Source organism: Fusarium graminearum, chromosome 2, assembly GCF_000240135.3.
Source record: "Fusarium graminearum PH-1 chromosome 2, whole genome shotgun sequence".
Taxonomy (NCBI): domain Eukaryota; kingdom Fungi; phylum Ascomycota; class Sordariomycetes; order Hypocreales; family Nectriaceae; genus Fusarium; species Fusarium graminearum.
Genome location: NC_026475.1, coordinates 2,417,596 through 2,429,044, shown reverse-complemented (window position 1 = coordinate 2,429,044; position 11,449 = coordinate 2,417,596). Strand labels below are relative to the sequence as shown.

The window sequence follows — 11,449 nt, the reverse complement described above, 5'->3', positions numbered from 1 at the left end:
TAGTACAGTCACCAATTCCGGGGTCCAGAGCAGTCCTGTAGTTGGTCAACTCGATGAGCTGCACACACCAACCGGAGTCATACAATAAGAACTACTCGATGCACCATAGTACCTACGTCGGAGATACATCTGAGTCCGTATCCTATATACTGGATTAATTGAGATTACAGTCAAACACTCCTCTAGCCTTGGCTTGCCCTCGTCTAGTGGTGGACTCCATCATCAACATACCAACCCAGGGTATCAGGGTTTATAGTTCATCGGTAGGCCATAGCTGAGGCTCTGTTTAGAATCATGCGATTGGCGAAAATACTACGGTTGGTCACTACTTACTGGGATACCCTAGTACGAAGCAGAGAAGATAGCCTCCAAGCTTCATACTACAAACACCTATGACCCCAGCCCGATCATGCTCTGCAACATACACTGACCTCACCTAGAGCAGCCAACACTTGATACCATGTATACTTTAGAATAATAATTATGTTTTAATTATTAAGATAGGTAATTACCTGAGCCCGCCGTCCAGTCATCTGTCCTCGTCTCGTCTACCCATCCAGGCGGGTTGCATAAAAACCGGTACTGATTTAGTGGTTGATATAAATATTAGCACTCTTAGTGTATATGTGGCCTAAGAGTGGACTAATGATTTTGTCTGTACCTTACTTTTAGTGACCCGCCTGCCATCATTCATCATCACTCAACACCATTCTCAATTCTGTCTAAGCTGTAACCTCTCATCTTCACAGCACGCGACAATCACATCCCTCTCCTCCTCAGACAACCCTTGAGCAGGCCAACCCACGATTACATGAATGATGGAAGGGTGCACACCCCACGCCTTCAACCTCCCAGCCTTCTCGAGTTGCGCACTGTCCAATGTCTGCAATACCGGGGGATATCGGTCAGTGTAGTGGCTGATCATTGTCTGTAGGTCTGGCCAACGGCCGACGAATTCATCGCCCATCACGCGCCTTACGTTCTCTTCCCAGCGCTCGTTGACACGTTGTTGTCGCTGCCCGTTGGTTTCGCGGTGGCTGGGGTCGTGCAGCAGGCCATCGGAACCGCAGACGAGACCTTGAGCATCTGCATAGTACTCGTTGTTGAAGGAAAAAGGGAGATCATTGTAGTCTCTTCGGTTGGTAGACATTGTCAGTTCGTGATTGATTATAGTCGTGTTATTAATCGTTGTTAGTTGTTTCTTATACTGTGTAGCCGGTGATGGATCAAGTTGCGTTGTTGAGCTTGTTCCTCCATGGAACTCAATCGTCTTTTGTACCCGATAAAGTAACTCATCACGATTGCTCAAACGTTAATCACAGGACAGATAAATTGTGATTAGGTACCGATGCCGCCTGTTCTTGCCGCTTATCACTTCACCTCCAACACACAGTCACGGACAGGTACGTTGTGACTCGACCAATCTTCACTCAATTTAAGTGCGAAAGCGATCCAGTAAATATTTCGAATCACGTCCAGTTTTCAGCCGCAAGTGCATCATGGTCCCATGGGCTTTGCCAATAATCGGCGCCTGTTTCGTCCATTTGTTCCAGCTGCGCGTAAGCTCTTCTTCATGACTAACAGCCTCCAGTGGTGACAGCGGCACCACCATGCGAATGGGTGAGACCAGCGTCCAAGTGATGCTGGGGGGATTAATCTCATTGATGATTGTCAGGAAAGAAAAAGTCATCGTCACTATGGCGGATGACACCCAAAGGATCTCGTAGTGTACTGCCTGTCCTTCGACAAGCCCTTGAACCTTTCTCAAACGGGGTGTCAATCTTCGGGGAGGGTTTTGGGGGTCCTGCATCAACTTGTCTGAGCGAGGTTGAACCTCGTCCCTCCTCATCTCATTAGGCCGACTCCCGTGCCAGGCTGCCTCAGACTGTTACGACCGACGTCGGTTAGAATACCGCTGTGCGGAGATGATACCATCAATATACCGGAATACGAACCGAAACAGCATATCGCATTCTTTCATGTCTTTTCTGGTACCTCCTTTGGCCAATCTCAGAGCAAGCGCGCCGTAGGTACTAATGCGTGTCGTCTGATCAAGCGCAAGGCTTTCGGTCACGGTCCCGCCGAATTGCTGACAGATGGGATGTCTCGGCTCTGTCAAGTGTGTCGCCATAGATAGCCCGAAAGACACCTACAGCAGTAAGCGAGGCCTCTCTGACGTAGGTAATGAAAGCTTCGATGACAATACACAAAGTGATAAAGTGTCTTTGTGGGGCGTCAAGCCCGTTCATTGTATCGTAGCTACTACCGGATGAATCGACAAGATCTGAACGCACTCTCTCATGGTTTTGATCACTATTAAACTTGACTGCATTTGTGCTATGGTATTTCGAGATTACCAGACATATTTCACAGTTGCAAATGCCGACGTAACTTGTCCTACTCACTCTCAAAATGAATGCGTTCTAAAATATGGTAAACCACAAACATCCTATAATGGCGTCAGTTACTATGCATAATGACCGCAATCATTGAGAAAGCCACGGAAATTCGCAAGCCGTCAAAGAAATTTGTAAAGCGGTTGCATCCAACCTTGCAAGCTCCCAAAATCACCTATAATACACAATGACTGCCTCCAACATCAGGCCCAGAATATGGCGGCTGAACGAAAACTGGACTCGTGTCTAACTACTACATACAGAAGAAGTACCGCATTCTATAGACAGTTCAATGTACCCATATAAATCGCGGATATGGTTAAAAAGGATTGTGGCGGACATAATCATTATCGCGTCATATTGCATCTGTTGAAGGATCTGATTCATTGCAGATTTCACGTTCTTCGCAGCGCGCCCTTCGTCGAGAATATGGCGGTATAGCTGAACTTTTTGAGAGCGAGTTTTCGCAGGTCTTGACACCCAGAACACATAAGATTAGCGTTCTGAGCCCGTCAGGGTCGCTTCTTTCCTACCTTCCTATAGATATAAAAAACAGTCCCCCAAAGGCCTGCGGGGAGGGGGCCTGCGTGGGACTAATAGCAATACTGGAGGTTTTTATACAAAACCTATGCCAAGAGCCACCGAATTCGAGGGCGGGGATGATGGGTTTCATCTCATTATGTGATAGATATATCCGCCTTCGGCGGGAAGGCGAGGGGCTCGCGCGACAACGCCATGAATGACAGCCCACGAGACCAGCGGCAGATCGACCAGCTGGGTCCAGCGAAGGCGAGGTTCTAGCGTTGAGTCCTCGGGGCTCCCATGTGAGCAGGAGTTGGAAGTCGGGCTATTCCCCTGTGTAGACGCATGGTAGGGGTGGGCCATAGTGCATTGGTGACTCGCCGCACGGGAGGCCGGGGCGGCGGCGTTCCTCGGCCCCTATGTCTTGAGTTCGGCATGCCTGTCCTAAACGTCCACATTGAGCACAATGTTGGTACCCAAATGGCGTTCAATGGTATTAAAGGTTACTCGAAGCAAAAAGACATCCCAGACAGGATAAACGGCACAGAGGAAGAAGACATACTCCGTGTAGCGCTTCTTACAGGCTTGGGTTTGTGGATGCCGTTTCCCGAAGATCCTCTAGAGATGTTGTTGTGGCTGGTTTCTGACTGGTTGACTCCGCTGGGTAATTGAGGTCCATGATACCTGCAAGGTTGCGTCTCTCTGTGTGTGGCTGTGTGCGATCTCCCTTCCATGTTGGTGGGCTGGCGACGCTGAGACTGAGATAGTTGTGTGGGTTGGTATATTGTTCGTCAATTTGGGTCCATAGTAGGGGGCGTTCACGAAGTCAAAATATTCATGGCAAGCAATAATGAATACCTTAAAACGAATTATTGTTTCTGTATGTGGTTCTTCTAGGAGATGTCCCTGAACATGGAACTTCTCAATGTCCATTTCGCTCTCCAATTCAACGAGCGTTCATCCATCCTACACCCGCCACAGAGAAGCGGACGAAACCCAGCATAGACTCCCAGGATCGTCCCCCAGCCGAGCGCTAGAAAAAGAGAACATGTACTGGTACAGAAATAAGGTGCTAGCTTGGGTATGATATGTATGTCACTCCAACGAACCCACGGCGCTACGACAGTGGTGCTGGCGTCCAGGGCCGAGCATGTACCTCCATTCGCTGGTCTAGACAACATAGCTATAATTTTGGGTTTAGTGAAGTGGTATCATAGCCTACCACCAGACCTCCCTGCCCATGCCGGGCCGTGTGGCCTTCTTTGACCTCCTCCGCGATCAAGCCGGAGGAGCCCAACGCAGAGCGTCGGTCTCGGTGATGTGTCCCTTTCCCTCGCCGTGACGGACTGCGCCAAGGGCGCCTTGGTCGCTTGAAGATATACAGTGAATCGCCATTCTTCACTCAAGTAGATCCACCACAATGCAGACATCCATTCTTTCAGAAACGTCGCAATGCTTTGGAGAGCCACTGTATAAACGCTTTCTGCTACCTGTTCAATATCTTGAGCAGGGTGGTTGGCTGACACAATCATCGAGGGGAATGGGTCTGACATTGTGGTAGACCCCGAAAGCCTCTCCATGCTCATCTCCTTATGCGCCATAAGGGGTAGCAAAGATAGTTCATCTTTGCTGTCGACATCTGCGATGTGCGGTACGTCTAGGATACTTCGCAGTGGGATTACCAGTACTACAAATACATGTGCCCATGACAGATTTCGAACGGAAAATTGCACAGGGATGGTTGGCTTGACCGGCAGCCCCATATCGAGTTTAACCAGGGCATATAGGTAAGCCTCGCGTCAACTTCACTTGGCTCAACTGTAATATTCTGGTCTGTCTCTGATTCACTGCAAATCTCAACACAGATACATCTATCCAACCCATCAACAACCCTTTTCGTCACATAATCACCTCCTCCTCGGAATAACAAGCAACGGATCCTCCCCCTTCCTCAAAACCGTCATCAAAAGCTGCATCCTCCCATCAACTCTCTTATCCAAAACCTCACACGCCTGCCTCACACTCATTCCCTCAACCTCACACATTTCCTCTACCTTTCTCACAATCTTTTGTCTAACACCGACATAATTGCTCGCATACTTTCTTTCCTGCAATGTCCCCATCCGCCACGAAGTGTTGTATTTATTCTCGAGTTCTTCAATTGCTGGGTTCCCGTTACTGCCGTGCTTCCATTCTTGCCATACTAGTGCGACTGTCTTGGGCATGCGGTGGTATTTGAAGCGAGGACCGGATGGGCCAGAAGTGAATCGGGGGGCTGTGGAGCGGGAGACGGTGTATCGGGGTTTTTCGGCGTCGGCGTCGTCTTCTTCTGACGGCGGTGGTGAGGGCGATGTACCTTCTGGCTCTTGCTCTTGGTGTTCTTCCTCCTCGCTCTCATCTTCATCTTGAACCTCAGGTTCAGGATCATAGTCTCGATCATTGGTATCTCCCCTGTGTTCATCCCCAGACTCCTCATCATATCCATTATTGATAGCCCTCCACGAAGTATGCCTCAACCTAACACTTCTCACATCCGCTCTCGTCCGTCGCTTCACTTCCCTATGCAGCCTCATAGGAGGATTCTTTCGTTTCGGCGCTCGTCGCCCAGTGCTCCTCACAGGAGGTGTCTCCACATCCGGCGTAGGCGGTAATTGATCAAAGATTGCGCTGTCAAAGGGCGTTGGTTCCTCTGTAAAGCGAACTGTTCTTTGTTCATCGCTCGGGTCAGGAATGTCTTCGCTTAGGATCAGTTGCTCCACGCTTTGTTCGACAGGTTCGCAGGTATCAGAAACGAGCCCTTTGACTTCATCTAAATGAACACCTCCAAACTGTTTCGCAATCTCCAGCTCCGCAACAGCGAATTGTCCTTGTTTGACCTCTCTCATGAACCCGACAAATCCATCCATGAGGACAACATGCATCTGAAGTCTTTTATCCATCTCGGCCATCTTTGCCATCATCTCCTCGTTTTGTCGGGTGAGTTCATCGGTCCTTTGTCTTTCAGCTTCGAGCTCCGACGCGTAGTATCCTTGCATGTTGATCACCATTCGAGCGAGACTAAAAGGGACTTGATCGATCGCGTCGTCAATCGACTCTTCTCTGCAGTCACCAGCTTTTTGTTCCGCAGGTTCGACCGATTGTTGGCTCGTCGCAGGAGTGATTGGTCCGAAGCATGGCTCCGATGCTGAACGCCGAAGTGGACCCTCGGACACGGAGCGGGACACGGAGCGAGTCGGGGTTAGATTCGGAGAGAGTAGCATCGTCGGCGAGTCGATGTCGCTCAGTTCTGAAGAGGAAGACATTTTGCAAGATATTGCACAAGTATTTGACTCGAGTAAATGCGGATTCCTCTTGTCTCTGGCGACAGTGCCATTCTTATTCCCAAAGAACTAACGGTCCATGCTGCCGCCTCCAGACTTGGAGAACAAAGAAACATCACGGACCCGAATGACCCAATTGTACACAATGTTTGCTTAATTCTTGAGAAATGTCAATTTCTTGGTTTAAACAATACTAACTATGGTAGGTATAAATAGCAACCAGCCCTGTATGTATCTAGGATATTGAATAGCAGTAAAATCACAAATAAAAAACAATACTTCCTCACCATTGGGGGGAGTCATGCATCCATCTCTTCATCTAGTTTCGTTTCAGTCTTTCTTGTTGTGTACGCTTCTTTCCAAAAAGAGGAAAAGAAAAGAAATATGTATGCTCGGCTTTCAAGAAATCATTATCATGCTCTGCGTTCTGTGGCGGGTACTGTATAAACAAAATAAACAATTAAAAGAATACTGTTAAAACCAACGGGTATATAACGCCAACGATGCTGCTTTGATGCGATAAGGTAGGTTATGCGGGGTTGTGGTGAGGAGGGGGCTGTTGTTTTTCTTTGTTGTATGGATAAATAATACCCCTGGCCTTGTGATAGTTTGTTTGTGGTGGTGGCTGGTTTAGATCAAGATCAGATGTACGCCGCGGGTTGAGCCTCGGCCTTTTGGCGTTTCCAGAATTTCCATCCCTTGCGTCGTCTTCCATTCTTGTTCTTATGCGCGCCCACCTTAATCTTCTCCATAGGGTGATCATCCTCCAGCTCGAGCCTGTACCGGCGCACACTTCCTGAGTCGTCGTCAAACGAGACATGTCTGTTCTCGCGAGACACGAAGCAGTCTGGAACAATGTGTTTCAGGACCCAGCCCTTGACACCACGCGTGGCAGCATCAATGGCGGCGTACTCGAGACGGCGCGTGCGGTCGCTGGTCCAGTAGTGCGTTGTCTGCGGCGGCGGGGAAGGGATGGGCGTGGGTTGGACGCGACGATCGGGAACGCTGTCGGCGAGCTGGATGGGGTCTGGCGAGGGGAAGTGGAAGAAGGCGGTAGGTTGCTTTGAGGGTTGTTGAGTAGCTGTGTTTGTGCGCACGAGATGGAGCGACTGGGCGCTTGTGCGGGTTTGTTGAACGGGGTGCGTCTTTGCTGAGCGACGAAGAGAAGGGCGCCGATCGCGGAAGCGAGTTCTGACTCCTGAACCGTTGCTGCTGTTACTGCTGGTGTCTCGGGAGGAGCCATTCGACCATCGACTAGAGGTGGTTGTGTTGGAGGTAGAGGTGCGTCGAGGGGTGTTTGACTCGTAGCCAGAATCTTGGCGCTGCATCTTTGCCGTGGGCGGTCGACGGTCCCTCACCCAGTTGGGTTCCTTGGGCGGCTGCTGTTGGCGCTGAAGCTCATGTTGAAGATGCTCGAGGTGCTGAAGACTGGTGGTATCGTATGTCACGGGTGGTCGAGGCGGGGGAGACGTAGACTCGAACAACTCCGTATCGGCGAAGCTGTGGTATGTCGTTCCAGACGCTCGAGACTCGGACCTCTCATCCATCATGAAGCTAGCATTCAATCTGGTAGAAGCTTCGACCCACTAGAGATATAGATAATCTTTATCGATAAGGAGTAAGAGTGAAGAAGTGGGGGGTGGGAATAGGAATAGAATATTAAATCGTTGTTATTGCTTTGTCGAAAGAAGAAGAAAAAGAAGAAAAGAATGTGAGTGATGTGACTGTCAGAAGAGAGAGGGGATTCACAAGCTCTATAACAGCCAGCACGTCGCTTCTCTTTATTTCCTTACTTCTTTTTAAACGACAGAACAATCTCGGAAGAAACCCAGTCCCAGCCAAGGTTTCAGGAGACTTGTTAATTTTTCCCAACAAATTGGAAACAATAACAAGCTTTTTCTTCCTTTCTCGCGGTGAGGCGGGAAGCGAAAGAATAAAAGGATTCTCTCGGTTACCAGGGTGGGAGAGAAAACAAAAGGAAAAAGGGAAGAGAATGGAGTCAGAGCAAGACAAGCGAAAAGTTGCGGTCTGCGCGTCCCAGGTTTCCCTTTTATTTAGTTTATCAGAGAGACGAGGAACTGGAACTGGGAACTTGAACAAGGGCCCTGGGCGATTGTAGCGAAAGGACCCAGATGTCTCCCAAGTTGAGTTGCAGTTCCAGGGACCGCTAGCAGGGGTGGAGGATGCAGTGGTTTAAGCGGGAAAAGAAGGACAAGACCTGGGCCTTTGGGATTGGGCGGTGAAGATATGCACGATGGCAGATGAGGAGTTGAAGGGTGGTGGTGGTGGTGGTGTCATGCACCTTGGACAAGCGTTTAGGTTGAGTGGATAAATATGGTTAAAGATGAAGAGATGAGCTGAGTCAAGATAGACTTGCGGTGATGTCTGGTGGAAGAGAATATGAGATCTGAATCCCCCCGCCTCAAATCGAACGATTGAGTATAATCTAGCGGTGCGATTTAAATCCCTCTCGGTGGTACTCTACATGTTTAAAAAAAAAACACCAAAGGGTTAGTTTTTAGTCTCATGATATTTTCCACAGATCGTCCAAGCAAAATGGAGTAGAAAGAATGTCACCTTACCTCAACAACCACGTTGTGGAGAGTTTTTTTCGTTGTTAGCGCTCTCAGTTGAGTGGCGTTGACGATCGAACGGAAAAAAGAGGAGTCGTAAAGGCTTATGGGGCCGGTTCGGCTGCGGCTGCGGAGAGCGGAGGAACAGGATAGCGAGAGGGTGATGCTCGAATAAGCGAGAAGAAGAAGAACAAAAAGAAGAATAGGAGTTGTTTAATAGGGGAGAAAGAGGGGAGATATCATATGACGAGTACAGCATGTCGTAGGAGTAGTACCGTTGATAGATCCCCTCATCTTCACATGTTCAGTGTCTTTACTGTTAAAGTGTTTCACCAGAGTAAAAGACATGGAATGTCTGATCTGGTCTGTGTGCCCCGGGGTGGCTCTTCACTTGGTACCAAGGTACTACGGTATTCATCCGGTCTCGACACCGACACACAGTGATGTCCTAGCTCAGGTCATTACTGAGGCTAGAGGATACAAATCGGCGGGTTACAACGGAACAGGAATCCATAAGCAGTCTATCGATCGTCTCTGCAGGGACCCCCCCACGTCGCGTCGTGCAGAAAGGATTGGTCGGTTGGGCTTTTTGACTCTTGACTTTTACACGGCCCGCCTGCGCCTTTTTCCCTCTTGGATCGGTAGGTCCGTGCCTGAGAGGTACATTGTAGTGAGCGTTTAGATTATGAAGGATTCACTCTGACAATAACGGGCATGCCTAGATACATACTCTCGTCAGCGTCTCTGAGAGGCAGTATCAAGCCTCAACGATCAGAGACAGAAAGTCAAGGCTTGATCACAGCTCATTTGTCCCCACGTGTCAAACGTCAAGTGGGACAGTAATGTACAGTCCCGTCTGTCCTGACAGTGCAATCCATGCTGCATATACATATACGTCAATAGCAAGGCCATGTTATGCAAATCATGCCCAGGTTATAGCTGACTTGTACATATCGACTATCAATGCAATCTCTCAGGCGGGGGTTTCCTCTCTCATGACGATGGATGTCCCCGTTGTCATTCTCATTCTCGTGACTCGAGCCAACTCAAGTTAAGCGCTTCTCTTTAATCGCGGGGATGATCCCAGCGTCTCTGAGACACGGCCCCTCATTTTTACGAGCAACAGTGCACAAACACTCTGTGATTAATTTAGTGGACAAACGCTCAGTGATGAGTTAGTGGACAGTCACCCGTTAATAAACTTAGCAGTGCGTTGGAATGAGAGCCGGCTCTTCCCGTCGGTCCGGCTTTGTTGTTCATGGCTAAAGACTGTCGAGATGACGCGTTTTGCAGACATTGCCATCATGACAGGAATTTACTATGTTTAGATGAAATACCGACACAAAAAAAGACTGGTCATTTCTTGGCGACAAACTGGGGAACTCTTTGGGTCGGTGATAGGGTCCCCCAGATAATAATACAGTAGGGGTCTTGTATTGACAGATGGTACCTTGTTTTGTCCTGTCCTGCCTGACCTGTTTTGTTCAATGCATTATTATCGTATTCCCATCACAAGATGTATGGACAAAACATGTGAAATCGGCGGTAGAAATGCCAGCCGAGGGGCGACACAAATGCATGACTGGTTGTGGCAGCCGTCCTGTTCACCTGATGCAACTAAAAACTAAGCTTGTCTTGGAGGTGTGCCACGCCCAGGCACGGAATAGAAGCCACCTACGGAACTGTGCCTCTTTTCACTGCAAGGTTATCTCTGTAAAGTCGGTATGAAGGTATCGACGTTGCTTTTTTGTTCGAGATTTTTGGTTATCTAGGTGGCAGTGTATTTTATCTGAGATGCAGTAATGTATCGTGCATTGTATCAAAGCCTCAATATGCATCTCCAAGACAACTGACGCTTGCATCGACGATACCCGACATCAGAGAAAGACGAATAGCGTCGTATCAGATTGCGAAAATTCTATTCTACATAAGCCCGACGATGTGACGCTGCGTTATGCACCTTGGCGATCATTTGGTCAGCTGCTGTAGATGTTGATCGGGAGTGGGCAACGATAGGGCAGTGATTATCGAAGCACAACTGGAAGAATGCCAGAGCTGCAGGTTGTGAATATCTGTGTGATAAGACAGGGAACCTGAGACATGCTGCTGTAGGGTGAGTTGTCGACGTCGCTCACTGCCTTGACTGGACCAATATTGATGACTCTGATGCCATATGTCGGCAGAATTGCCAAGTCTAGAATTGAGGCTCTTGATTTGGTTTACTGCTGTACAGGAGCTTACCCACTAAAAATATACTGGATGACGCCTTTGCTTTTGGTGGTTATGGGATGAGATGCGAAAACATCACCACTGAAGCCTCGTGTACTTTTTATTTGGATTGCAGGTATATTTACATACTTCAATCAATTGTAGTCTCTAGTCTGTGTTGTTTATGTTCTTCCAAAATGTCGATATTTCTATTGGCTGCGCCGTATCGTGTAGAGAGTGTGCAAGATCTTAGTGCCCTTGGAGTTTTCGGATGTTGATTCAGCTGCCAGATGAAACCACGGAATACAAGACATGCGCCTCCTCTCTTGTCGCGTGGGACATTGTATAGCAGTTATCAATCAATCTTTAAATAATAAATGCGACAAGATAAAAGTCATCATCTGAATACCAATAGGACATCGTGACAACT

At 48.6% G+C, this 11,449-nt stretch overlaps 6 protein-coding genes across 6 annotated transcripts; 2 read left to right on the top strand and 4 right to left on the bottom strand.

Moving 5' to 3' along the window:
• Positions 1-712: 712 nt before the first annotated feature.
• FGSG_08267 (uncharacterized protein) lies at positions 713-1,150 on the bottom strand (the record flags this gene model as incomplete). Its single annotated transcript, XM_011322231.1, has 2 exons — positions 713-883; positions 980-1,150. 2 exons carry the CDS (start codon positions 1,148-1,150, stop codon positions 713-715), a joined length of 342 nt encoding a protein of 113 aa, XP_011320533.1.
• A 285-nt stretch (positions 1,151-1,435) lies between these two features.
• FGSG_08268 (uncharacterized protein) lies at positions 1,436-2,249 on the bottom strand (the record flags this gene model as incomplete). Its single annotated transcript, XM_011322230.1, has 2 exons — positions 1,436-1,885; positions 2,154-2,249. 2 exons carry the CDS (start codon positions 2,247-2,249, stop codon positions 1,436-1,438), a joined length of 546 nt encoding a protein of 181 aa, XP_011320532.1.
• A 1,104-nt stretch (positions 2,250-3,353) lies between these two features.
• On the top strand, positions 3,354-3,955 carry FGSG_13406 (uncharacterized protein; the record flags this gene model as incomplete). The annotated part of the gene is made up of 2 exons (XM_011322229.1): positions 3,354-3,582; positions 3,816-3,955. 2 exons carry the CDS (start codon positions 3,354-3,356, stop codon positions 3,953-3,955), a joined length of 369 nt encoding a protein of 122 aa, XP_011320531.1.
• Positions 3,956-4,825: 870 nt separating this feature from the next.
• FGSG_08269 (uncharacterized protein) lies at positions 4,826-6,220 on the bottom strand (the record flags this gene model as incomplete). The annotated part of the gene is made up of 1 exon (XM_011322228.1): positions 4,826-6,220. One exon carries the CDS (start codon positions 6,218-6,220, stop codon positions 4,826-4,828), a length of 1,395 nt encoding a protein of 464 aa, XP_011320530.1.
• A 659-nt stretch (positions 6,221-6,879) lies between these two features.
• On the bottom strand, positions 6,880-7,785 carry FGSG_08270 (uncharacterized protein; the record flags this gene model as incomplete). Its single annotated transcript, XM_011322227.1, has 1 exon — positions 6,880-7,785. One exon carries the CDS (start codon positions 7,783-7,785, stop codon positions 6,880-6,882), a length of 906 nt encoding a protein of 301 aa, XP_011320529.1.
• Positions 7,786-9,157: 1,372 nt separating this feature from the next.
• FGSG_13405 (uncharacterized protein) lies at positions 9,158-9,866 on the top strand (the record flags this gene model as incomplete). The annotated part of the gene is made up of 2 exons (XM_011322226.1): positions 9,158-9,456; positions 9,551-9,866. 2 exons carry the CDS (start codon positions 9,158-9,160, stop codon positions 9,864-9,866), a joined length of 615 nt encoding a protein of 204 aa, XP_011320528.1.
• Between the last annotated feature and the right edge of the window lie 1,583 nt (positions 9,867-11,449).